Source organism: Carassius gibelio, chromosome A6 (genome assembly GCF_023724105.1).
Source record: "Carassius gibelio isolate Cgi1373 ecotype wild population from Czech Republic chromosome A6, carGib1.2-hapl.c, whole genome shotgun sequence".
Taxonomy (NCBI): Eukaryota; Metazoa; Chordata; class Actinopteri; order Cypriniformes; family Cyprinidae; genus Carassius; species Carassius gibelio.
Window position 1 is genome coordinate 4,046,327 of NC_068376.1, and position 21,796 is coordinate 4,068,122.

The following is a 21,796-nucleotide window of genomic DNA, read 5'->3' on the forward strand; positions in this document are numbered from 1 at the left end:
GTAAGATCGTCTCTCCTAATTGGGCAGAGCGACTCGGGCGAACGCAGTGAGCTGTGCCACTCCAGACCAGACACATCCGTCAACAGCACATCCCAGAATGCACCTCACCTCCCCATGCTGGGCCTCGCCTGAGCGTGTCCAAAAATGATAAAAGTGAACGGGACGGGGCGCGAGTGAATATTTATTCTGCAGTATTCTGTCTGAAGAGACAGGATCAGTGAATGAAGTGCAAACAAACCCTGGAGTGATTTGTAGAGTCATTACAGTCTCTTCTGAACCCCTTTGCTGTCGTTTTGTTTTAGTATCATTAAGATATATATATATATATATATATATATATATATATATATATAAATATATGTGTGTGTGTGTGTGTGTGTGTGTGCGCGCGCGCATGTATTTGTATTAATAATTCATTTTTTATTAATAATTATTATCAATTATATACATGTTTTTATTCATTATTTTACTTTTTTTTTTTACATGTCATTTTATTTTGTATTTTTATTTATTGTTTTTGTTTATTGATATATAACTGTATCTATATAGTATTTATTCATTGTTATTTCTGTTTAGTACATCAAGTTAAACTAATTGAAAATGAGTATTTTACAATCAGTGAGATACTATTATAGTTTTTTATTAATACCTTGAATTATTATTTAGTTTTTCATTTTCATGTAATTTAGTTAAAATTTAAGTAATTTGTGTTTACAATTTATTTTTTATTTTTGACATTAATATGTTGTTATGTAATTTTTGTCTGTTTTATTTATTTTAGTGCAACAAGCAAAGCTAAATAATGATGAAATAATCTTAAAAGTATTTGTAATATTTTATTTTATTTTGGTTAAAATGTATTTTAATTTCAATCTTTTTTTTCCCCTTATCTAAAATTATTATTATTATTATTATTATTGCATAAATATCTGGATAATAAATATTTTGGCAGTACAGTATTTGTCTCTGGCAACTGTGCAATATTTCATTATATCATCATGTCATGAAGTCCACGGTAATTGCAAGACTAGTTATGATGCAACAATTATGTGACAGAATTACAAAATGTAATATCATGCATTACATACGTTCTTCTATTGTGTTCCAGTTCATTTTGGAAAGTTTCAAAGAATCAGTGTGAATTCAGTCTTATGCTGAAGTCCAGTTATGACTAAATGTAGGCGAATGTCATCATCCAGAGAGACAGACACGGTTTAAGCAAATAAAATGCATCAGTGAGTCAAAGTTCCTGCATTCCAAGACAATAAAACCTGTTCAGAGACAGTTGTGTGTAAACCACGGTTAATGATCCTCTAAATGATAATCGTACACATGCTTAACAAATACTAGCATTGCATAACAGAAACCATCCTCAGTGTGACCAGTTGTGTTTGTGGAAGACAGTCTGCTGATCTACTGAGGAGAGTAACTTTTCCACAGAGCTTGAATTAATGTTCATCATGATGCATTCAGAGTGTGAAAAAAAAAAACATTTTCGAGGATTTAATGAAGTTTCTGAACACAGGACAAACGACCCTCAACAAACAGGACACATTTTCCCACGAGGGGCTCGTTTTAGGGTTCACTAATGAATAACTCACTCCAGTGCAAAGTACGAATGATTGTTTCACCTCTTTCATGTGAAAAACACTTTGCTTCAAGTTTTTTCATACTTTTACTGCACTGAACATATTCCTGCTGCTTTTGAACCAGATATCGGTCGACTGTCATCATCTAATGATCATTATAGTATTTTTTTTAAAGAATAATTGAACATGTAAGCAAATCTCAAAATTAATATGCATTTTAAATGCTTCATAACTTTAATTAAATTTTAGATTTTAGCATTTTTAATTTTATCTCAACAAAACTAGTTATTGGTTTAGGAACATAACATAAAAGTAATTAATGGCTTATTTGCATAATTTTAATAATAATTGAATTAGTTCTTAGTTTTATATTTTCCCTTTTAATTTTTAAGTTTTAATAATTGTGTTTTTTGTCTTTTTTTTGGGGGGGGGGGGGGGGTATTTGTTCATTTTTATTTCAGTTTCAGTTACTTTAGTACATCAGGTTTAACTAAATGAAAACGTATTTTAGGATCTTTGAGATACTATTATAGTCTTTTTTTAATTAATATATTGCATTTTAATTTCAGTACATACCAAACCATTTGAACAGAATTACTTGTTTGATGAACAAACACTAATTTCAGCATGCATGTTAAAAAGGTTTTTTTTTTTTTTTTTTTTTTTTTTTTTTTAAGCTGTTCTACACAACTCTAATTCAGATGAATGGCACAAAATCATTTGACATCCTTCAGATCATTAGCTCATGTCAAGAAAAACATTTATTGGCTGTTTTCCAATCAATTGCATATAAAACTGGGTTCATCAGTAATGGACACCGATGCTCTCGTCGTGTTAACGAGCAGCTTCACAGAGCAACAGCAGCCAATAAAAGTGCTTCACGTTGCACCAATAGCATGTGTCTATCTGGCTCTGCTGGCGCTCAGCGCTGATCCCAGAGCAGTAATGAAGCGGTGAACATCGGTGAAGGAGTTGTAGAGCGGCACTGGAGCGACCCGCAGCACATTGGGCTCTCGCATGTCACACTGAAACACACACAGACACACAACACACACTTACACACACAGAGACTCGACAGGTCAATGGAATCCCGTCTCTGTGGGCGGATCTCATGATAATGGTGGGAGTTCATGGCCCAGTTCACCCAAAAATCATTATTCTGTCATCTTTGCAACACAGATTAAAATGTTTTAAGAGTTTTCAGTCCTCCACTGCATGCAACCAAAACACTCAAGATCCAAAACATAATAAAAGCATCATAAAACAAATCCATATTAACAGTTCAGTCCTTGTTTCTGATTGGCTGAGCTGCTTGAAGCTGTTATTCTACAAAACCACTTTGTTGCAACCACAACTGATTCTGAGGAACTACATTGTTTGGTGGAAGAATACTGTTTTTATTAATATCATTACACTTTATTTGCTCTGTTTTATTTTGTGAAACCTTACTAAGGTATATGAAATGAAAGCCCTGTGAAGGCATGGTTTACAATGATTTGCGTTGTATAACCACGCCCCTTAGTTATTATAAATTCACTGTAAACAATGGCTTCTTTCTTTTTGCTTTAATAAGCAGTGATCAACACACATGTACATGGATATAGTAAATGAACATATGCATGATGCGTGAGCCAGCCAGTATGTCGTACGATGGTTGTTGGTACGTTGAATGTGCGCGAAATGAGCTTTCATGTTTTCACATGTGATTCGATCTTTGTTTGTTTGTATGGGATTGAAAGTTTAAATTAAATGTCCATCATAAGAAGCGATCTTCACAAGACTTGGATTAAACCACTTAATTCCGACTGAATTGTTTTATGAGGCCTTTATGACCTTTTTGGATCTTTGTTTTGGTTACCTGGATCTTCAATGGAGAGAGAGAAAACTCTCATGATTTATTAAAAGTTTCTTAATGTGTGTTTTAAGAAGAATGAAAGTCATAGTAGTTAGGAACGACATGAGGGAGAGTAAATGATTACAGAATGTTTTAGAAAAATAAAACAGTACGTACGGCGACTCCTCTCTTCTCCAGCTCCTGAAACACAGTTCTGATTGGACAAGAGAAGCACAGAGACAGCTGACAGCCTCTCTGCTGGGGGTCAGAGGGCGTGATGATGTGAACCGAGGGTTGCTCGGGGGCTGACGGGTCTTTGGTGTAGTAATGTCTGATCAGATACTCCAGATACCCCGTCAGCAGCACCGACTTCCTCCTCAGATCCTTCATACTCGTGCGGTTAAAAATCTGGACACCAGAAAATCAATGTGTCAGATATATGCGACAGAATGAAGAATGAGAGAATATATTCAACTACATCCATTAAGATGACTTCAATGTTTAGAATGTTGTATATAATCAATGATGTCAATTAGTTTCCTAATGGGATTATGTCAGTTCATTATTTTTTGTTGATAATTAGTCACTTTATAATAGCACAAATATAACACGTACAGAAATGTTCACAAAAAAGTAAACAACGTAAACAAATTTACGTTTTTTTCAAAATTTTATGTTGTACGATGGTTGTCAGTATGTTGTACAATGGTTGTCGGTATGTTGTACGATGGTTGTCGATATGTTGTATGATGGTTGTCGATATGTTAAACAGGTTGTTAGTATGTTGTACGATGGTTGTCGATATGTTGTATGATGGTTGTCGATATGTTAAACAGGTTGTTAGTATGTTGTACGATGGTTGTCAGTATGTTGTACAATGGTTGTCGGTATGTTGTACGATGGTTGTCGATATGTTGTATGATGGTTGTCGATATGTTAAACAGGTTGTTAGTATGTTGTACGATGGTTGTCGGTATGTTGTACGGTAGTTGTCAGTATATTGTACGATGGCTTTCGGTATATTGGTTGTCAGTATGTTGTACAATGGTTGTTGGTGTGTTGTACGATAGTTGTTGGTATGTATGTTGTTAGATGACTGTCAGTATGTTGTACGATGGTTTTAGGTATTTTGAACAAAGGTTGTGGGTATGTTTGTTGTAAGATGATTGTCGTTATGTTGTATGATGATTGTAGGTATGCTGTACTATGGGTGTCGGTATGTTCTACGATGGTTGTCGATGTGTTGTACAATAGTTGTCAGTATGTTTTATAGTGGTTCTGGGTATGTTGTACAATGGTTTTCGGTATGTTGTACAATGGTTGTCGGCCTGTCAGTATGTTGGACGATAGTTGTCGGTATGTTGTACAAAGGTTGTCAGTATATTTGTTGTAAGATGATTGTCAGTATGTTGTACGATGGTTGTCGTTATGTTGTACGATGATTGTCGCTATGCTTTACTATGGGTGTCGGTATGTTTTACGATGGTTGTTGATGTGTTGTACAATGGTTGTCGGTATGTTGTAAAATGGTTTTCAGTATATTGTGAAATGGTTGTGGGTATGTTGTACAGTGGTTGTGGGTATATTGTACAATGGTTTTCGGTATGTTGTACGATGGTTGTCGGTATGTTGTACAATGGTTGTCGGTATGTTGTACGGTGGTTGTCGGGTTGTTGGTATGTTGTATGATGGTTGTCGTTATGTTGTACGATGGTTGTCGGTAAGTTATATGATGGTTGTCGGTATGTTGTACAATGGTTGTCGGTATGTTGTACGGTAGTTGTCGGGTTGTCAGTATGTTGTATGATGGTTGTCGTTATGTTGTACGATGGTTGTCGGTATGTTATACTATGCTTATCGGCATGTTGTCAGTATGTTGTAGGTGGTTGTCAGTATGCTGTACAATGGTTGTTGGCATGTTGTTGGTGTGTTGTATGATGGTTGTCGGGATGTTCTACGATGGTTGTTGGCATGTTGTACAATGATTGTCAGTATGTTGTACGATGTCGTTGGTATGCTGTACAATGGTTGTTGGTATGTTGTTGGATGGCTTGTATGATATATTTCGGTATATTTTAAGATGGTTGTCAGTATGTTATGATTTTTGTAAATAATTGTTGTCAGTAAGTTGTAAAATGTTGTATGATGGCTGAAAATTTTATGATGGTTGTATGTATGTTTTTATGGTGAGTGTGCTGTGTGATGACTGACCTCTAGACTGGCCTGTAGTGGACACACCAGTAGAACAGGCTGATTGGACAGACGGAATCCATTAACACCAGGCTGAAGCTCCATTTCTGCATATATATTCCTCCATCAACATTCAAGTATTTGTATTATTATTATTAATAATATTGCAGATATACTGGGACTGAATTTTGAGAAAATAATCCTTATCTAAAAGCATCTACAGCATCTAAAGCTGCTTTGCAGAGTGTAATGCAACTACATGTGTGTCCACAGGATGTCAGCAGAGAGAAGGCCATGGGTTCCCTCAAAACTTAAAGTGATCATCATAATGTTTGTGTCAGTGACTGATATTCCAGCAGGATTCTCATACCGTTGTTCATGAGGAACCTGGTCTTCAGGTTGTGTCCCCACCAGCCAGTCAGACTGACACACACACACACACACACACACACACACACACACTGTATGAGCATCTCATGTGTGTTATAGAGCAAGTGTGAGTGTGAGATACTCACGTGGGTTTGATGCTGTGAGCATGCTTCTCGTGTATATAAGCTCCAGCCAGACCACCGGCCCCTGAGTTCACATACTGAATAAAACACAGACTCAGCATTACTAACACCGATGCACCATATATCTAACACGATTATACAACAGGAATAAATAAAAATGAATTAATGAACAAACACTACACAGGCTCTGTTATACCTTATAAGAGCACCAGCATGCAAAATCCACATTCCAGTCATGAAGCTGCAGTTCTGCGTTTCCTACGGCATGCGCACAATCAAACCCTACCAAACACCCCTGAACACACACACACACACATTCTGTGTAAAATATTTGAAGATCATTGTTGTTTTCCTGTTTATTACTGCGAAGCTGCTTTGAAACAATCTGTTCTTTGTAACAATAAATCTGTTCACTACAAAAATATAGGTGACTTTTCCTTCACATTCTGATACTGGGATTAAAGCATATGTGTGTATGTGAGCCAAACACAACATGAGATTTATAGTAAAAGTATTTTTTCCATTTATTTTCCCTCTATCCATGTATAAAATATATTTGTAGTTTGAATATTGTAACTTACACTGCAAACTTTGCTTAAAAACTGTGTAAAGATTGTGTAGTTTAATAATAATTGCATTTATTAAATTAACCACTTATCCCTTGGAGCACAGTTAAGTTAAGGATGTTGTCAATTCACAAATGTGATTTACAATATTTGACTCTCTTTTATATATATATATATATATATATATATATATATATATATATATATATATATATATATTCAGACGAACAGGTTAGACTTCTTATTTATCAATAAATCAATTACATCAAAAAAACAAAGGGTTGCAAAGAAGCAAAGCATTTCTGGTAAATTTCCTGAAACTTTCCAAAAATGTCGATAATTTTCAGGAAGTTTGCAAAAAAATCCTGGAATTTTACCACAAATTTACCAGAAATTGTGAGCCTCTATGCAACCTTTAACCCAGTATGAGTGAACGGTCAGTACTGAGCCTGTTGCGGTTCACTTTTCCATGATAACAGTAACTTTACTGATTGGTGAATCTCTTTTAGGTTTGATTATTTTTTTAATTTGAAAGTTAAAATCATACTCATATGTGTCTCGACAGAAGCAAATATAATCCCTTAATCTCTGATGTCATGATAGTATAATAGTGACATTCTGATTTTGTTAGTGTTCTGATGACGTTTCACTGCGGTCCATGACAGATTCACCTTGGCGTGTCCTGCTCTGGTAATGGCCTCCATGTTGAAGAGCTGACCGGTGTAATACTGAACACCACTGAGCATGACCAGAGCGATAGCGTCGCCCTCCTGCTCGATGACCGATTCGATATCCTCCGTCCTGATGGTGTCTTCACCCTGAAACGGCCAATCCACACGCTCACAGAGCACTTCCTGCCATACTGCCCACACTGAGAGGAAGTGATGTCATTACCTGTCTTGGTGTAATGATCAGCATGCTGTCGGTTACGTCCAATCCTCTCAGCCGGATCTGAGATTCAATGGCGTACTGCACATTCACACACAGACATGACTTATCCAGTAATGTTCACATCGAAATAATGTTAGGATTCATTTAGGCGCACATACATGGTCTGATGGAAAGGCCTTGTCTTCTAGAAGAATCTTATAGCGTTTTGGAGTCGGTTTGTAGAAGGAAAGCTGAGAGGGGCATAAAATATTTATAAATCAATATGCAGAAAAAAAATGTGCAAATGTTTTTGCGATTGTTTTTTTACCATCAGAAGATGCAGATTGACTGTCAGTCCATTCATCAGAGCCACTTCCTCAGGTTTAGCACCTATTTACAGATTCACACATTTACATTTATTCATTTAGCTGATGCTTTTATCCAAAGTGACTTACAATTGCTATATATGTCAGAGGTCGCACGCCTCTAGAGCAACTAGGGGTTAAGTGCACTGCGCTAACACCACCCCACACACACACACACAAATACAGATACACATGTCCATAAAAGCAGTTTGGCTAAATCAGGAGCTCCAGGGACTAAATGTGGGGGTAAAGTCCTCTCTTAACCCTGTTTACCCTGTTAACTTTACACACTCTATCTACAGACAGACATATGGCTTCTCTCTGTCCAACTGAGCTCAATAACAAACTCTTAGTTAAGAAGCTCTTAATTACCAACGATCTTTGCCATCAGCTCCTCCAGGGTCTCCTCAGCCCAGGCCCAAGGTCGCGACCCCTTCAGGTGACCATGGACACCACTGGAAACAACATGTGATTACGGTCACTGCAGTATTATGTGATTTCCTCCAAAGCATTTATTTTATTTTATCTAATTAATTTAAACAGTGCTTATCAATAGAAGAAAAAAATGTAGTAATTTCAATGAAAAAAAAAAAAAACATGTTTCAGTAAACAACCTGTTTACCAGTTACATTAAAGTGTTTTTTGTTGTTGTTGTTATTTTTAAAATTAAATTAAATTAAAAATTTAACAAGTTAAAATATAGAAATATAAAGAAATATTTATATATAAATAAATATGAATAAATACAGAGAACAAGCTTCTACTTATCAAAATGTATGGAAAAATGACGATGCCAAAATGCCATCCTAAACCCTAAAATATAAATAGAAAATTAAATAAATAATAAATAAATAAATAATTATTTATAATTTAGAATAGAAATATATTTTAACAAAACAAGCAAGTAAAATATTATTCTAATAAATATAGAAAAACGCATTGACCTAAATGCCATCTAAAGCCTGAAATATAAATATATAGTTAAATATTTAATAAATAATGTAAATGTAAATTAAATTAAATTACTTTATGATTTAGGGGAAATATTAATATAATATTTTTTCTGAAACTGATTGAGTATTTATCAGCTTATAAATCAAGTCAAGTAAATTATTTATATAGCGCTTTAAAAAAAATACATTACATCAAAGCACTGAACAACATTCATTATGAAAACAGTGTCTCAATAATGCAAAATGATAGTTAAAGGCAGTTCATCATTGAATTCAGTTATGTCATCTCTGTTCAGTTAAATAGTGTCTGTGCATTTATTTGCAATCAAGTCAATGATATCGCTGTAGATGAAGTGAAATCAAGACAGATGACTCACATTGTGGCCCATTTCTCCAGCTCCTCTTCGATGTATTTTTTGGTGTTTTTCGGCTGGAGACCCAGTGAATTCCCAGCTAAATAAATACAATCTTCAGAACCATCCACAAGTGACAAATCCGCTAAAAACAGATGAGAAATCGCCAGAAATCAGATGATATACGAATTTGAGCAAACACTCCATCACGCTGATATAATCAGAGTCATATCTCATGCTGTGATATACAGTAGGTCGGTCACTCACACGGTGGCAGGTCGGATATTTTGGGTATGAGGAACTCCTGGCGCAGCAGCCTCAGCTCATCGTGTCGGTCCAGATGTTCGGCCACCCTGAGGGACGTGGGACTGCAGTTCAGCTCCTCCGAGACCCTCGTGATCGTCTGCTGCACGCTCTCCATCATCAGCACTGCATTCAGAGCAATCGAGCTTCACAAATCTCTTTACAAATACGTCCAGAAGTCAAAGCCACAGCTGCAGAGACTCACTTTGAGCTCTGCACTTTGACCCCGTGGGCAAACACATCAGACCTGAGCTAATGATTTCTAGAGATCTGCATCATTTCCTGATTTCCACTTGTCCTGCTGTCTCTCAGGACGCTTCAGAAGACACACACACACACACACACACACACACACAGATCCTGTTCATGAGTTCTTGCTCATGGACTCACTTCTGCTTTCAGTGTGAAACTGAACACGTGTAACACAGACTCAGTCCATTGACTGACTGCTCTTTGTTATTATGTCTGATGCTTAAGTTAACCATCATAGCAGATTATTGTATTTTGTTTTGGGACTATAATATGTCAGATTAACATATATATGGTGAATGCAGTCAACCATAATGAATAAAAGCATATGCAAACAGTGAATTATGATTGAAGCATGTTGTAACTGTAAATGTTGATGATATAGCAGAGTTTGTAGCCTTTGCACTTTGCACACAACTCATTTACCTGAGATCCACTTATTCTCCATGGAAGATGAAAAACAGCAAAAGTACCAGTAAACGTTACAGATGTAAAGATTTCTGTATTTTCAATTTCAACTATTTTATTTTCCCTTTCAATGATTCTCCACCTCTGTATTTTCATCTCATTTTCCAGTAATTTTTTTTTTTAATCTTTCACAAATTGCACAAACCAAGCGTTTGTGTCTTAAAGGCGCAGTACATGTAAATGATATTGTGATTGTAAGTAAACATACCTGTCTGTGAGACATGCAGAGGAGTCTTCAGATGAACGTTATGAATCTATCACACTGTTACAGATCATATCCAGAGCGTGAAAAATGACTGACCAACAGAAAACACATTCGCTGGTCATCTTCTATATCGTGAGGATGAGGAAATGTTTCCACCGGTCAATGAACGTGTGACAGCACCGGTAATACGGGTTTGCTGGAGGTTCCTCTTTTCCTTGCTCTCATTCCTTTCAAAAAGTCATTTTACTTTCACTTTCAAATTAGCGGCAATTCTGCGTCAATTGCTTGAATGGACAAAAACAAACTAGTTTATATTAAGCATAGAACTTTTATTAACAAAACAAATAAAAATGCACCATACTATAGCCCAGTTTAAAACAAGTAAATTACACAAGGTTTTGTAACACGGGTCAGTTGTAACACTTCCAGTCTCTCAAATAAGAAACAAGTAACAAATCTCTGGTCTAATTGACTTCTTCACACATTCTCAGTTTAAACTTTATTCCTCATGTGAGGAAGTACAGCCCTGTGGCAAACACACCAGCTCGTAGAGGAGAAAACTCATTTTGAAACAAACTTTTTATACTTCATTCATTTTTGTGATGCAGTCCTTGCTTTGTAGTTGAACTCATCAAAGTTAAATTGTGTTTATTGTGTGCCTGTGTAGTAATTTTTGTGCAAGTTGTTTGTGCTATTGATGTTCTGGCTGTTAGATGTAAAGTGTGAAGACTCTGGGTTAGTTTAACAGCAAGACAACAAACCCAGTTGTAACAACTAACCCAGATGCCTAGGTCTTGGAAAAGAAAGACAAACTAATGGGTGTCTCTCAGTGTTCAAGTGCTCAAGTTCAGTTTTATTACGGCTAGTTACTATGCATGTGTCAGGATTCTGGGCTGTCTATGTGGTGTTTGCCCCTGTTCCTGTTTGTCCTTATTTGGTCATGTTCCTGTCCTCATTTAGTCTGATTATGATCCTGTGCCCCTGTGTTTCCTGAATTATACTTTGTATTTAACTCTCTGCGTTTGGGTTCAGTTTTTGTTGGATCTACTTGTCTTTATGAGTGTATGCTCAGTTCCTGTGTTTTCTTCATTAAAGACTGTGAATGCTACGCTGAGTCTCAAACATTCTTCCTGTGATTGACATTAACAAACAGGCGTACACATGCATTATGCATATGTGGTTTATGGGGACTCTCCATACCATAGGTGTAATGGTTTATATACTGTACAATCTGTAAGTACTTTCAGTACAATACCCCTCACAGAAAACGTTCTGCATTTTCTGCAAATGCCAAGTCAACAGCCTTTTTAAAATCCCAAATATTTCCACACAGGTGCTTTTGCAGTTTGTTTTGGAAGTGAATATTAATCCTTAATTGTAGCATCTGGTCTCTAACTGAACTAAATTGTTTATTTTTATAAAAAAATCCAAACGAGGACGTAAAACCATCAACACAGACCACCGCAGCAAGCCTATAATCCTCTATAAAACAGCTCACAGAAATCAAAACTACTGAAAACAGAAGAAACCCAACATTTGACTGCAAAAACCACTGAAACATCAATCAGCATCAAGATTTCAGGTGAGGGAAATTGTATATCAGATTTTTATAATGTCTTCATTTTAAATGGGCCTGCAGTGTGATCAATGAAACTGGAAATTAATAAACACGTAATTAATCTTTGGTTACTAAGAGCTTAGTAATGACTGGAGATGGAGTGTAACTCGTCACCACAGCACATCAATGAACAGCAGCTGATTCCTGCTCTATAAGCTGAAACAAAACTTGTGTAGATTCCCCAAAAAACATTCTGAGCATCTGTTTGTATGAAAAAAAGCTCTTTGAAGATGTGTGGACAGTGTGGTGTGATAATGTCATGTTTCTTTGGACCACTGAGATGAAATCAATCAGTCTATTCATGACGGTATCTCTGAGATAACAGCCATATTGATTCGGTCGGTGAGTGTGATTGGCTCAGCCTCTGCTCTGCTCCTATTGGCTGGAGTTTCTGGATCCGCCTCCTGGGTTTATAATGAGGGGCGGCAGGTGAACGAGACACACAGCTGCAGCTCCACCAACTCAACAAGATGGTGAGTGACATCACTTCCTTCCACTGGCTCTGTATTCTGTCCTGTTCTGTCCTGTCCTCTTTGTGTTGTTCAGAGCGTTTGTGATCCGCAATGACTCTGAGCTCTTCGTTGTGTTGAAAATCAAAAGCGTGAACTGATGAAATCACTGTTTCCTCTGGAGAATCTCACTGCAGCAACACTGTGATTGCAAAATGAATTAAATTATTATTCAGTTGAATTGTTATAGCGTTAAGAAGTAACATGAAATTATCCTGAATGAGTTTCATTTTAAAGACTTTATATGATTTGCTTATTATTCAGCTGAAAAATAAACCTGTAAACCATCCGATTTAATTTCATGATTTCAAGGCATGGAGAATAGCCCAAAAATTATTTAAATAAATTATTTTCTCTGAGCTGTACAGCTGAATCTGAACTAGGACTAACCCAACTTTTGGGTTAAACATGTAATGTAAAAAGTTAACCCAACATTTGAGTTCATTCATATTTTATGCAAAGTTGGGTTGAAACCACCCAGCATCTTTTTTTTTTCAGAGTGTACAGATATATTAAAGCCATCTAAACCATTGAGTAACATCTGGAAATGTGTCGCTGATATTTGGTTTTCTTCGAAGTCTCCAGCATTCGTCTCACTCTGTATCCATCAGTCTGTCAGAATAATGTCAGGATCTGTATGTCGTCTCGTGGCACGTTTAAGGCGTTGGATCAAATATTTGCTCAATGGATCTTCCTGTTCACCTCTTTATGACTTTATTATCTGAGGTTTATTATTAACGATGGGTTTGGCCGCTCAGATAACACATTCTGTCCAACAACTGTTCCTCTTATCGACAGAATCACAGGTTAAACATCCCTGAAGAATAAAAGAGCATGTGAATCTCTCACAACTGTGTCCATCTCATGCTATATCAATAATATTGTGATTTTAAAACAGAAATGTGAAAGACAAAGCCACCTGAGAGCGATGTCTTGAACTGTTCACGGTGTTTTCCTCTCTCATCTCTCTCAGGTGTTCACCATAAAGGACATGAGCTTTAAGGCCGGGATGGAGATGAAGGTCTCTGGAAAGACTAAACCCGGCTGTGAAGCGTGCGTACACCTACTTTTCAACTTTATGCAATAATCATTTATGCAATTAAAAGTATTATAATGACAGTAACAGTGTTGAAATTGTAAAATTTAGTTTAGTGCAATTAAATCAAGGAGAATTGTCTTGTAATCCCCAACTGAGCAAGCTAAAGGCAACAGTGACAAGAAACCACTTTTGGAACAGGCTTATATAACATTTTCTGCAAATAACGTGAGCACACATGTCTCCAACCGTCCGTCTCTCTGTCCTCAGGTTCTCCATCAACATCGGTCACAACGCAGACACAATCGCTCTTCACTTCAACCCTCGCTTTAACAGCAACGTCATCGTGTGCAACTCCAACCATGGAGGCTGGGGCGACGAGCATCAGGAACCTTGCTTCCCTTTTCAACAGGGTGAAGAGTTCAAGGTGAGCACTGGTGACCTTTGACCTCGCCCACACCGCGAACAACTCAAACCAGCAGCACGGTCACGCATTCATGAAAAATCAAAAGCATTTAAAAATGACACGTTAATCTAGTAGAGTTTTCTTTATTTACAGCACTTTTTCCACAAGATGCTTTACTCTCATCTTTCTGAACTCCTGATGTTTAAAAAGTCTAAATCTGGCATCCACACACTTTGCCGTTGTCATTTATGTTGCTTCAGTGCTTTATCTGTGTTCTTTCCCCAGTTCCCCAGTGATTGCTGTATCTGGGTTAGTTCCCAGCTTTAGTCTTTGATAGATAACAGTAACTCATGACACAGAGTCATAAAGCGTCACCCTTTGCACATATCAACCACTCAAGCAATAAACCGCCCACCGCTCAGAGGTTTGAGGATGACTTATATTGTGTGTGTAGTCACAAGTAGCTCAGGTATATTTGTAGCAATAGTCAAAAATGCATTTTATGTGTCAAAATTATATATTTGTTTTATTTTTTATGAAAGATATCATTAGGGTATTAAGTAAAGATCAATTTCCAGAAATATTTTTTTAAAATTTCCTACCTTCAATATAACAAATCTTGATTTCTGATTAGTAATATGCATTGCTAAGAACTTCATTTGAACAATTTTAAAGATAATTTTCTCAATATTTAGATTTTTTTGCTCCCTCAGATTCCAGATTTTCAAATAGTTGGGTCACACTTTATTTTAGGGTCCAATTCTCACTATTAGCTAACCATTAACTATGAGTTTTGCCTCATTTAACCCCTTATTTGCTGCTTATTATAGTTTATAAGGTAGTTGTTAAGTTTAGGGAATTGGGTAGGATTATGGATGTCATGCATTATATGTACTTTATAAGCACTAATAAACAGCCAATATGTTAATAATAGACATGTTAATAAGCAAGTAGTTATCAGTGTGAACTGGACCCTATACTAAAGTGTTAACGATGTATAAACCTCTTTTCTAACCAGTTCCGTTTTTTTTTCTTCTTGCAATTCCAAGTCACAATTCTATTTTGTTTTTCTTTCCCACCACTTAATTTAGAAACAAGCTTCCAAATCTTACAGACAGACATTTGTAGATTTGAAATGCTAGATCAATAGCAGTAGTGCTGAAGATAAAGACAGTGTTGTGTTTGTTTGTGGTTAGTTAGTGGATGATGTTGGAAGTTACTGTGATTCTCTACACCTGTTAAAAGACCTGACTTCCATGTCTCTCCTCCAACAGCTTAGCATCACCTTCAACAATGACACTTTCTACATCAAGCTCCCGGGGGGCACCATGATGAGCTTCCCCAACCGCTTGGGTGACGACGTCTTCAAACACGTGCACGTGACGGGAGACGTGAAGATCAGCAGCATTAAGATCAACTGAGCAAATGAGAAAATGGTTCCTTATGTGTCAGACCTCTGATGATATCCACTGAATGTACCAAAGAAACCCAAAGTGTGTCAAATAAATCCACTGACAGAATGACCCGCTGTTTCTCTGAGTGTTCTTTGGGTTTGAGGCGCTTCTCTTTCAATGATGATGAAGCTGCAGCCTTAAAAAATTTATTAATATAACGTCAGAAATTAATAGCAGAGTTTGGGAAAACTACTTTTAAATTCAAACAAATGTTGTCTTTTAGGAAATTACAGATTCATAGTTAATTTAGAGGGTAATCATTTTGAAATCAATTGTTTTTGTAATTAATTGTTAACAGTAACTGTCGAAACTAACACATTCAATGAGAAAGAGAGAGCGATACTTATGCAATAAAGATGTCTGTGATACAAGATATAACATTCTAAAAAATAGTTTTATTTTTAATATACACACTGATACATACACACACATACACACGTGCCCCCATAAGAGTTCACCAGCAGTTGTCTGAATCATTATAGGTAAATGAACTTTATTTAGCTTGAATATTTTACTAAGCCTCTGAACATGAAATAAGCCCATAAAACACCTGCATGAATTTTATAAGCCCACAGGTACGAATAAATAAAAACTAGCACCATAAAGACGGTCCATCAGTGAAATATTCAAAACTTAGAGCTACAATTACAGACTATACAGAGCAGCATTTGTCTGGACCATAACCGGGCCTTAGAACCGATCGGATGGGTCACAAACAGCAGTTAAATACAATGATAAATGGAGATAATAAAATATTAACCATTAACCAGTGAACTCACTACATAATAATGTAATCCTAAGGCACAGTATTTATATAGTGTCACGGGAGGAGCACAAGACAGACACAGTGGGCGTGGCGTCAGGCCTCGGAGAGGCTTTTATTAACAGAAATCAAAATAACAGGGAATAAAAGTGGCCAAAGGGGGAAAGTGTCCAAAATAACAGGGAATCTGGTGTCCTCGTCGTGCTGCGGGGTTTGTGTAGGTCGGGCAGTGTTCATCGAGGAAGGGTCCAGGTAAGGGGCGGAGTCCGGCGGCCGCACGCGCTCCCCTCCTTGGTCCGGGGCGCGAGGGGCGGCGGCTTCCTCTAGCAGCCGCATCTCTCTCGTCGGCCGCGGCGCTGGTAGGGGATGGACGGCCCGGCATCCTGGCCCGTCGGCCGTGTAAACGGGTGCGGTTCTCCTCCGGATCGCGGGTCCGGCTGCTCACGTCTCTTGTGGCGCGGGAGTCCCTCAACGCACCCTTCCTGGACCCACGAGGACACCAGCGTGCATGCACGGGGAAGAGACCGGTCTCCCGAGGAGAGGCGCGTTGGGCTTTTAAACAGCGGCGGGGATGAGGCTCCATTCACATCAGGTGTGCCCCATCACACGCCGCCAGCCCTGACTCGTCCAGCGCCCCTCCTCTCACACACCCACTCCAGTCGGGAGCCTGGTGAAGGGCGGCGATGTAGGACGGGGTGCCGGTGACAATCAGGGAGGAGGCAGCTGACTCGTCACATTCCCCCTCCCAAGCGACATCCCCGTCCCCAGAGTGCCACCCACACGGGAGTGCTACCATCCTCAACCAGACTCCAAACGGTCGGAGTGGGCGGGGATTCCTCTCCGGGCGGTCCTCCCTCTCGCAGCGCACCAGAACAGGGACAGAGAAACCGGGTTTTAGTGACAGCCTCAACCAACCAAAGGGTAAAATGACAATGGAAAAGTCACTTACCCCTTGTGTGGCTGGGAGGCTGTCCCCAGTTTTCCTCCGTCCCAGTCTGGGTTCTCACGAACGTTTGCAAGCGAGAGGGAGTGACGTCACCAGACGTTTCCCAACTGCGCTGTCTAGGCTCCGCCTTGCCTGCATTCTCCACCAGTGTCACGGGAGGAGCACAAGACAGACACAGTGGGCGTGGCGTCAGGCCTCGGAGAGGCTTTTATTAACAGAAATCAAAATAACAGGGAATAAAAGTGGCCAAAGGGGGAAAGTGTCCAAAATAACAGGGAATCTGGTGTCCTCGTCGTGCTGCGGGGTTTGTGTAGGTCGGGCAGTGTTCATCGAGGAAGGGTCCAGGTAAGGGGCGGAGTCCGGCGGCCGCACGCGCTCCCCTCCTTGGTCCGGGGCGCGAGGGGCGGCGGCTTCCTCTAGCAGCCGCATCTCTCTCGTCGGCCGCGGCGCTGGTAGGGGATGGACGGCCCGGCATCCTGGCCCGTCGGCCGTGTAAACGGGTGCGGTTCTCCTCCGGATCGCGGGTCCGGCTGCTCACGTCTCTTGTGGCGCGGGAGTCCCTCAACGCACCCTTCCTGGACCCACGAGGACACCAGCGTGCATGCACGGGGAAGAGACCGGTCTCCCGAGGAGAGGCGCGTTGGGCTTTTAAACAGCGGCGGGGATGAGGCTCCATTCACATCAGGTGTGCCCCATCACACGCCGCCAGCCCTGACTCGTCCAGCGCCCCTCCTCTCACACACCCACTCCAGTCGGGAGCCTGGTGAAGGGCGGCGATGTAGGACGGGGTGCCGGTGACAATCAGGGAGGAGGCAGCTGACTCGTCACAATAGATAGATAACTAATATAACACCTTATCAGCTTTTAAAGGGGAAGAGAAAACACTTCCCAATTCTCATTATTAAAAAATGTGTGTGCTGGCGTGGGAATCAGATGAACGAGGAGGATAATAAATCAAAAGAGGATTTTAATGAACATCAGTAACTTCAGAGGCAACATTGACAGTAATTGATAATCGCTGACACCGAGGAACTAAACAGACAGGGTTTCAAACACAAAAGGAGGTAATCTGGGGAAAGGAGAACAGGTGGGGATTAATCAATTAACCAAACAAGAACATGACCAAATAAGGAAACTCAAAGTGCATGAATGTAACAGTTCGCCCCCTCCCGGAACGGTGCGTCCTCGAACCAAAAGAGGAGTTCCAGCGGATGGAGGGTGGAGGTTCTAGAGGGCAGGCAAGGGGCAGGCAATGGAGAGGGAGGAGCCAGGGAGGAGTCCGGAGCAGGAAGAGCCAGATGGTGCTCCAGAGACCAGCCAGTATGACGATCCAGGGTGGAGTCAACGGCGGGAGGAGCCATGGTGGAGGAGGAGCCAATGACACCAGGGGGCCAACAGATGGAGACTGCGCTAGAGGGTGAGGAGCCCAAGATGGAGCAGAGCAGCCGCAGAGCCAGCGTGACGCAGAGGGTCTGGAGGTCCAACGCAGTGCTGAAAGAACCGGCGACCGAGGCAGGGCTCCAGAAGCCCGCTGCAGAACGGAGCGACTGAGGTTGGAGATGGAGCCGGAGGGAAGGAGGAGCCTGACAGAGCCGGAGGGGTGGAATGATGAGACGAAGCCATAGGAGTGAAGTCCCGAGCCGGCGGATGGTCGACGACTGACCAAGGTGGAGCCGGAGGGACGAGGGAGCCCGGTGGAGCAGGTGGGGTGAAGACAAGGGAGCAAGGTGTCAAGGCGGAGCCGCAGGGTCGAAGGACCGAGGAGGAGTCCAGAGCTCGGAGGCTGGAGGCAGAGACAGGTAATCCTCATGCCAAGGCGGAGCTGAAGACTGGAAGACTGGACTGGATGGCACTGACTGAGGGTGAGCTTTGGGACTGACTGGCACCAGCAGAGATGAGGCCGAGGAACTGGCTGGTCTAGGAGGAGATGAGAGAGGGAGGACGGTTGGAAACACAGGAGGATCAGGGCTGGACAGAACCAATGGAAGTGGAGTAGAGGAACTGGCAGATCTAAGAGGAGGTGGGAGAGGGCGGCTGGGAGGGAATACAGGAGGATCAGGGATGGGCGGAACAGCGGAGAAACAGGAGATTCAGGGCTTACCTCCACAAACCAGTCCATAAGGTCATTTTTAAAATGTCCATTAATTCCTCCATATAATTTACAGAAACCAGATGCAGCTCACCCTCAGTCGCAGGAGTGTGGGCAGGGCTTTCCTCCACACCCTCGATCTCCACTAATAATCCCACGACGCACGGTGTTGCCGGCTCATACACCTGGTCAGTGATGCTCTCGAGTCCTTGCTCCCCGACAGTGATTGGTTCGGGCTCTGTGGCTGCGGTGGGCTCTGGCTTTAGCTCCGTGAAGCGGGATGGCGGCTGGCTGGTCTCTGGTTCGGGAGTGGGGCTGGAGATATCCTCCTCAGCAGTGCAGATGGTGAACAAGGATCCATTTTCTCCAGCACCCACTCCACGAAGGCGCCAAAATCCTCTCTGGGACCGTTTGCTGGACCATTAGTGAACGGTCCGACTGCTCCAGGCATAGGAGCTGGACAGCTGGTAAGGCCATTCCGGGAGTGGGAGGAAAACAAAACAAAAAGAAAGAGAAATGCTGCTAAATTAACTGTTCGGTCCGCGATTCTGTTACAAACTGTGTATGCTTGCGTGGGAATCAGATGAACGAGGAGGATAATAAATCAAAAGAGGAGTTTAATGAACATCAGTAACTTCAACAGAGGTAACATTGACAGTAACATTGATAATCGTGGATACCGAGGAACTAAACAGACAGGGTTTTAAACACAAAGGAGGTAATCTGGGCAATGGAGAACAGGTGGGGATTAATCAATTAACCAAACAAGAACATGACCAAATAAGGAAACTCAAAGTCCATGAATGTAACAATTATCTTCTGCTGTTGATGTCATAGGTTTGTGTCCAAACGCTACAGTAGTTCTGCACACATTCATCTGTCACTTGATTACATGGTGAATTTTAACATATGAATATTAATATACAAACATTTATATTAAGTCACTATAATCTGTAGATTAATCTTCCTGAAGAGTCAAACACTGACTCTGAGATGCTTTCACAACATTGATCTGTTTGTTTGAGCAGCACGTCCTGTTATCTTCTGATTTAACCAATCATGTGAGCCTGGGGGTGGGGCTCTCTTTCTGGATGGCCAATGACAAGTGAGGGGGGAGTGTTTGAGGAACCTGTTTGAAACCGTCATTATTTTTGCAATAATGTTGTGCTAGTGGTGCAGAAATGAATTTTTTTTTTGTTGCTTTTGTATGATAAACAGTTTTAGTAATGTAAAGTCAAGTTTGAAATCTGAAGCAACATGAGTAGAAATCTCAAAAAAGTGGCTGGTTGCATAAACCGCTTAGACTGGTCTTTCAAGATAGTAATGTTATACTTTAAGACTGGTCATAACTTTAAGTGCCTAAAAATGTAGATTGGAATCATTTGATTACCACTGGAAAGCTGGGAAGACTAGTCATCTAAAACCAGTCCCGGCGCCAGAGGATTTTAACAGGGGGGGCTATCCCTTCTAGCCGGGGGGAGGTCGGGGTGCACATAGCGTGAGTGTCAGTGGGCGGTTGGTATCGATGTAATTTAATTTAGCCTATAAAACAAAGTAATAAGAACTACTAATCATCGTCACCATTCGCAAATATGAAAATGTATTATGATTTTTCACTGGACCAATGCACATTCGACATTGGTTCAAACCTTACGCAAACATTTTTTTAAAAGTCACGATTAACATAAGATGACGTTATAAACAAGTTATGCATTCTTCTATAATAGCTAAATAAAATACAATTTCCCGCCTCTACAGCGTGTTTCCAATCACTGAAGCCGTTTACAGGGAAAGCGTTGTTGGAGATATTAAGTATTTCCTGCATGGAAAACAAAATGCAGCATCTGGTTCCACGGAGTATTCCAACCACTCCCTTGGCATATACCATGACACAACAAATGATCTATGCTGGTTGTAGAGAAGGTGAAGAGGAAAATGTCTTAATTTAACTTGATTTGGTTTATCCTCGCCCGAAAGGCACTCTTGGCGGTCCAGGCATGCATGAGCTGGAGCATGAGGGCAGAGGACCAATAGGTGTTGGTGTCTTGTCGACTAGCATGTTTGCTGAGTTGCTGTTGGATGCTTTCAATTGCACTGTCACATCTGGCAAACTAGCCTATGGGACCGATTTATCATATATTTTCATATATCCATATTTTTACTGCCGAACGGTAATCTATCTAGCCATTACTGATGAATCATGCAATTGTAAGAATTCTAAGAAGGGGGGCGTGAGATCATCGCAGGGGGGGCTAAGCCCCCCCAGAATACTGGTGAAGAAGAGCATGGTTATATATGCTTGGAAAGCCTCAGGGGTCCACGCTGGGAAGCAGATGCATTTGAGGAGGCACACCGTCCTGGGATGTCCCTCACGGAGATGGATCATCATCATTAAGGGGAGCTTCAACACTAAGGCCATCAGTCAGTGATTACGTGCAATCAAGCGACAAACAGTAAAAAAAAACAATGTCATGCATTGTGAGCAGATTCAGACTCAACAGCATACTGATGCCCATTT

The 21,796-nt window shown here is 40.4% G+C and overlaps 2 protein-coding genes across 2 annotated transcripts; one reads left to right on the forward strand and one right to left on the reverse strand.

The window, feature by feature from the left end:
- Positions 1-2,332: 2,332 nt before the first annotated feature.
- kynu (kynureninase) lies at positions 2,333-10,667 on the reverse strand. Its single transcript, XM_052598991.1, has 14 exons — positions 10,461-10,667; positions 9,500-9,661; positions 9,257-9,377; positions 8,299-8,381; positions 7,890-7,951; positions 7,741-7,812; positions 7,586-7,660; positions 7,363-7,509; positions 6,322-6,420; positions 6,129-6,202; positions 5,984-6,036; positions 5,635-5,720; positions 3,601-3,831; positions 2,333-2,614 (listed from the first exon to the last, which is right to left on the reverse strand). Exons 2-14 carry the CDS (start codon positions 9,654-9,656, stop codon positions 2,492-2,494), a joined length of 1,383 nt encoding a protein of 460 aa, XP_052454951.1. The 5' UTR covers positions 9,657-9,661; positions 10,461-10,667; the 3' UTR covers positions 2,333-2,491.
- A 1,837-nt stretch (positions 10,668-12,504) lies between these two features.
- lgals2b (lectin, galactoside-binding, soluble, 2b) lies at positions 12,505-15,549 on the forward strand. The gene is made up of 4 exons (XM_052598999.1): positions 12,505-12,548; positions 13,558-13,637; positions 13,891-14,047; positions 15,301-15,549. Exons 1-4 carry the CDS (start codon positions 12,546-12,548, stop codon positions 15,445-15,447), a joined length of 387 nt encoding a protein of 128 aa, XP_052454959.1. The 5' UTR covers positions 12,505-12,545; the 3' UTR covers positions 15,448-15,549.
- Positions 15,550-21,796: the final 6,247 nt, after the last annotated feature.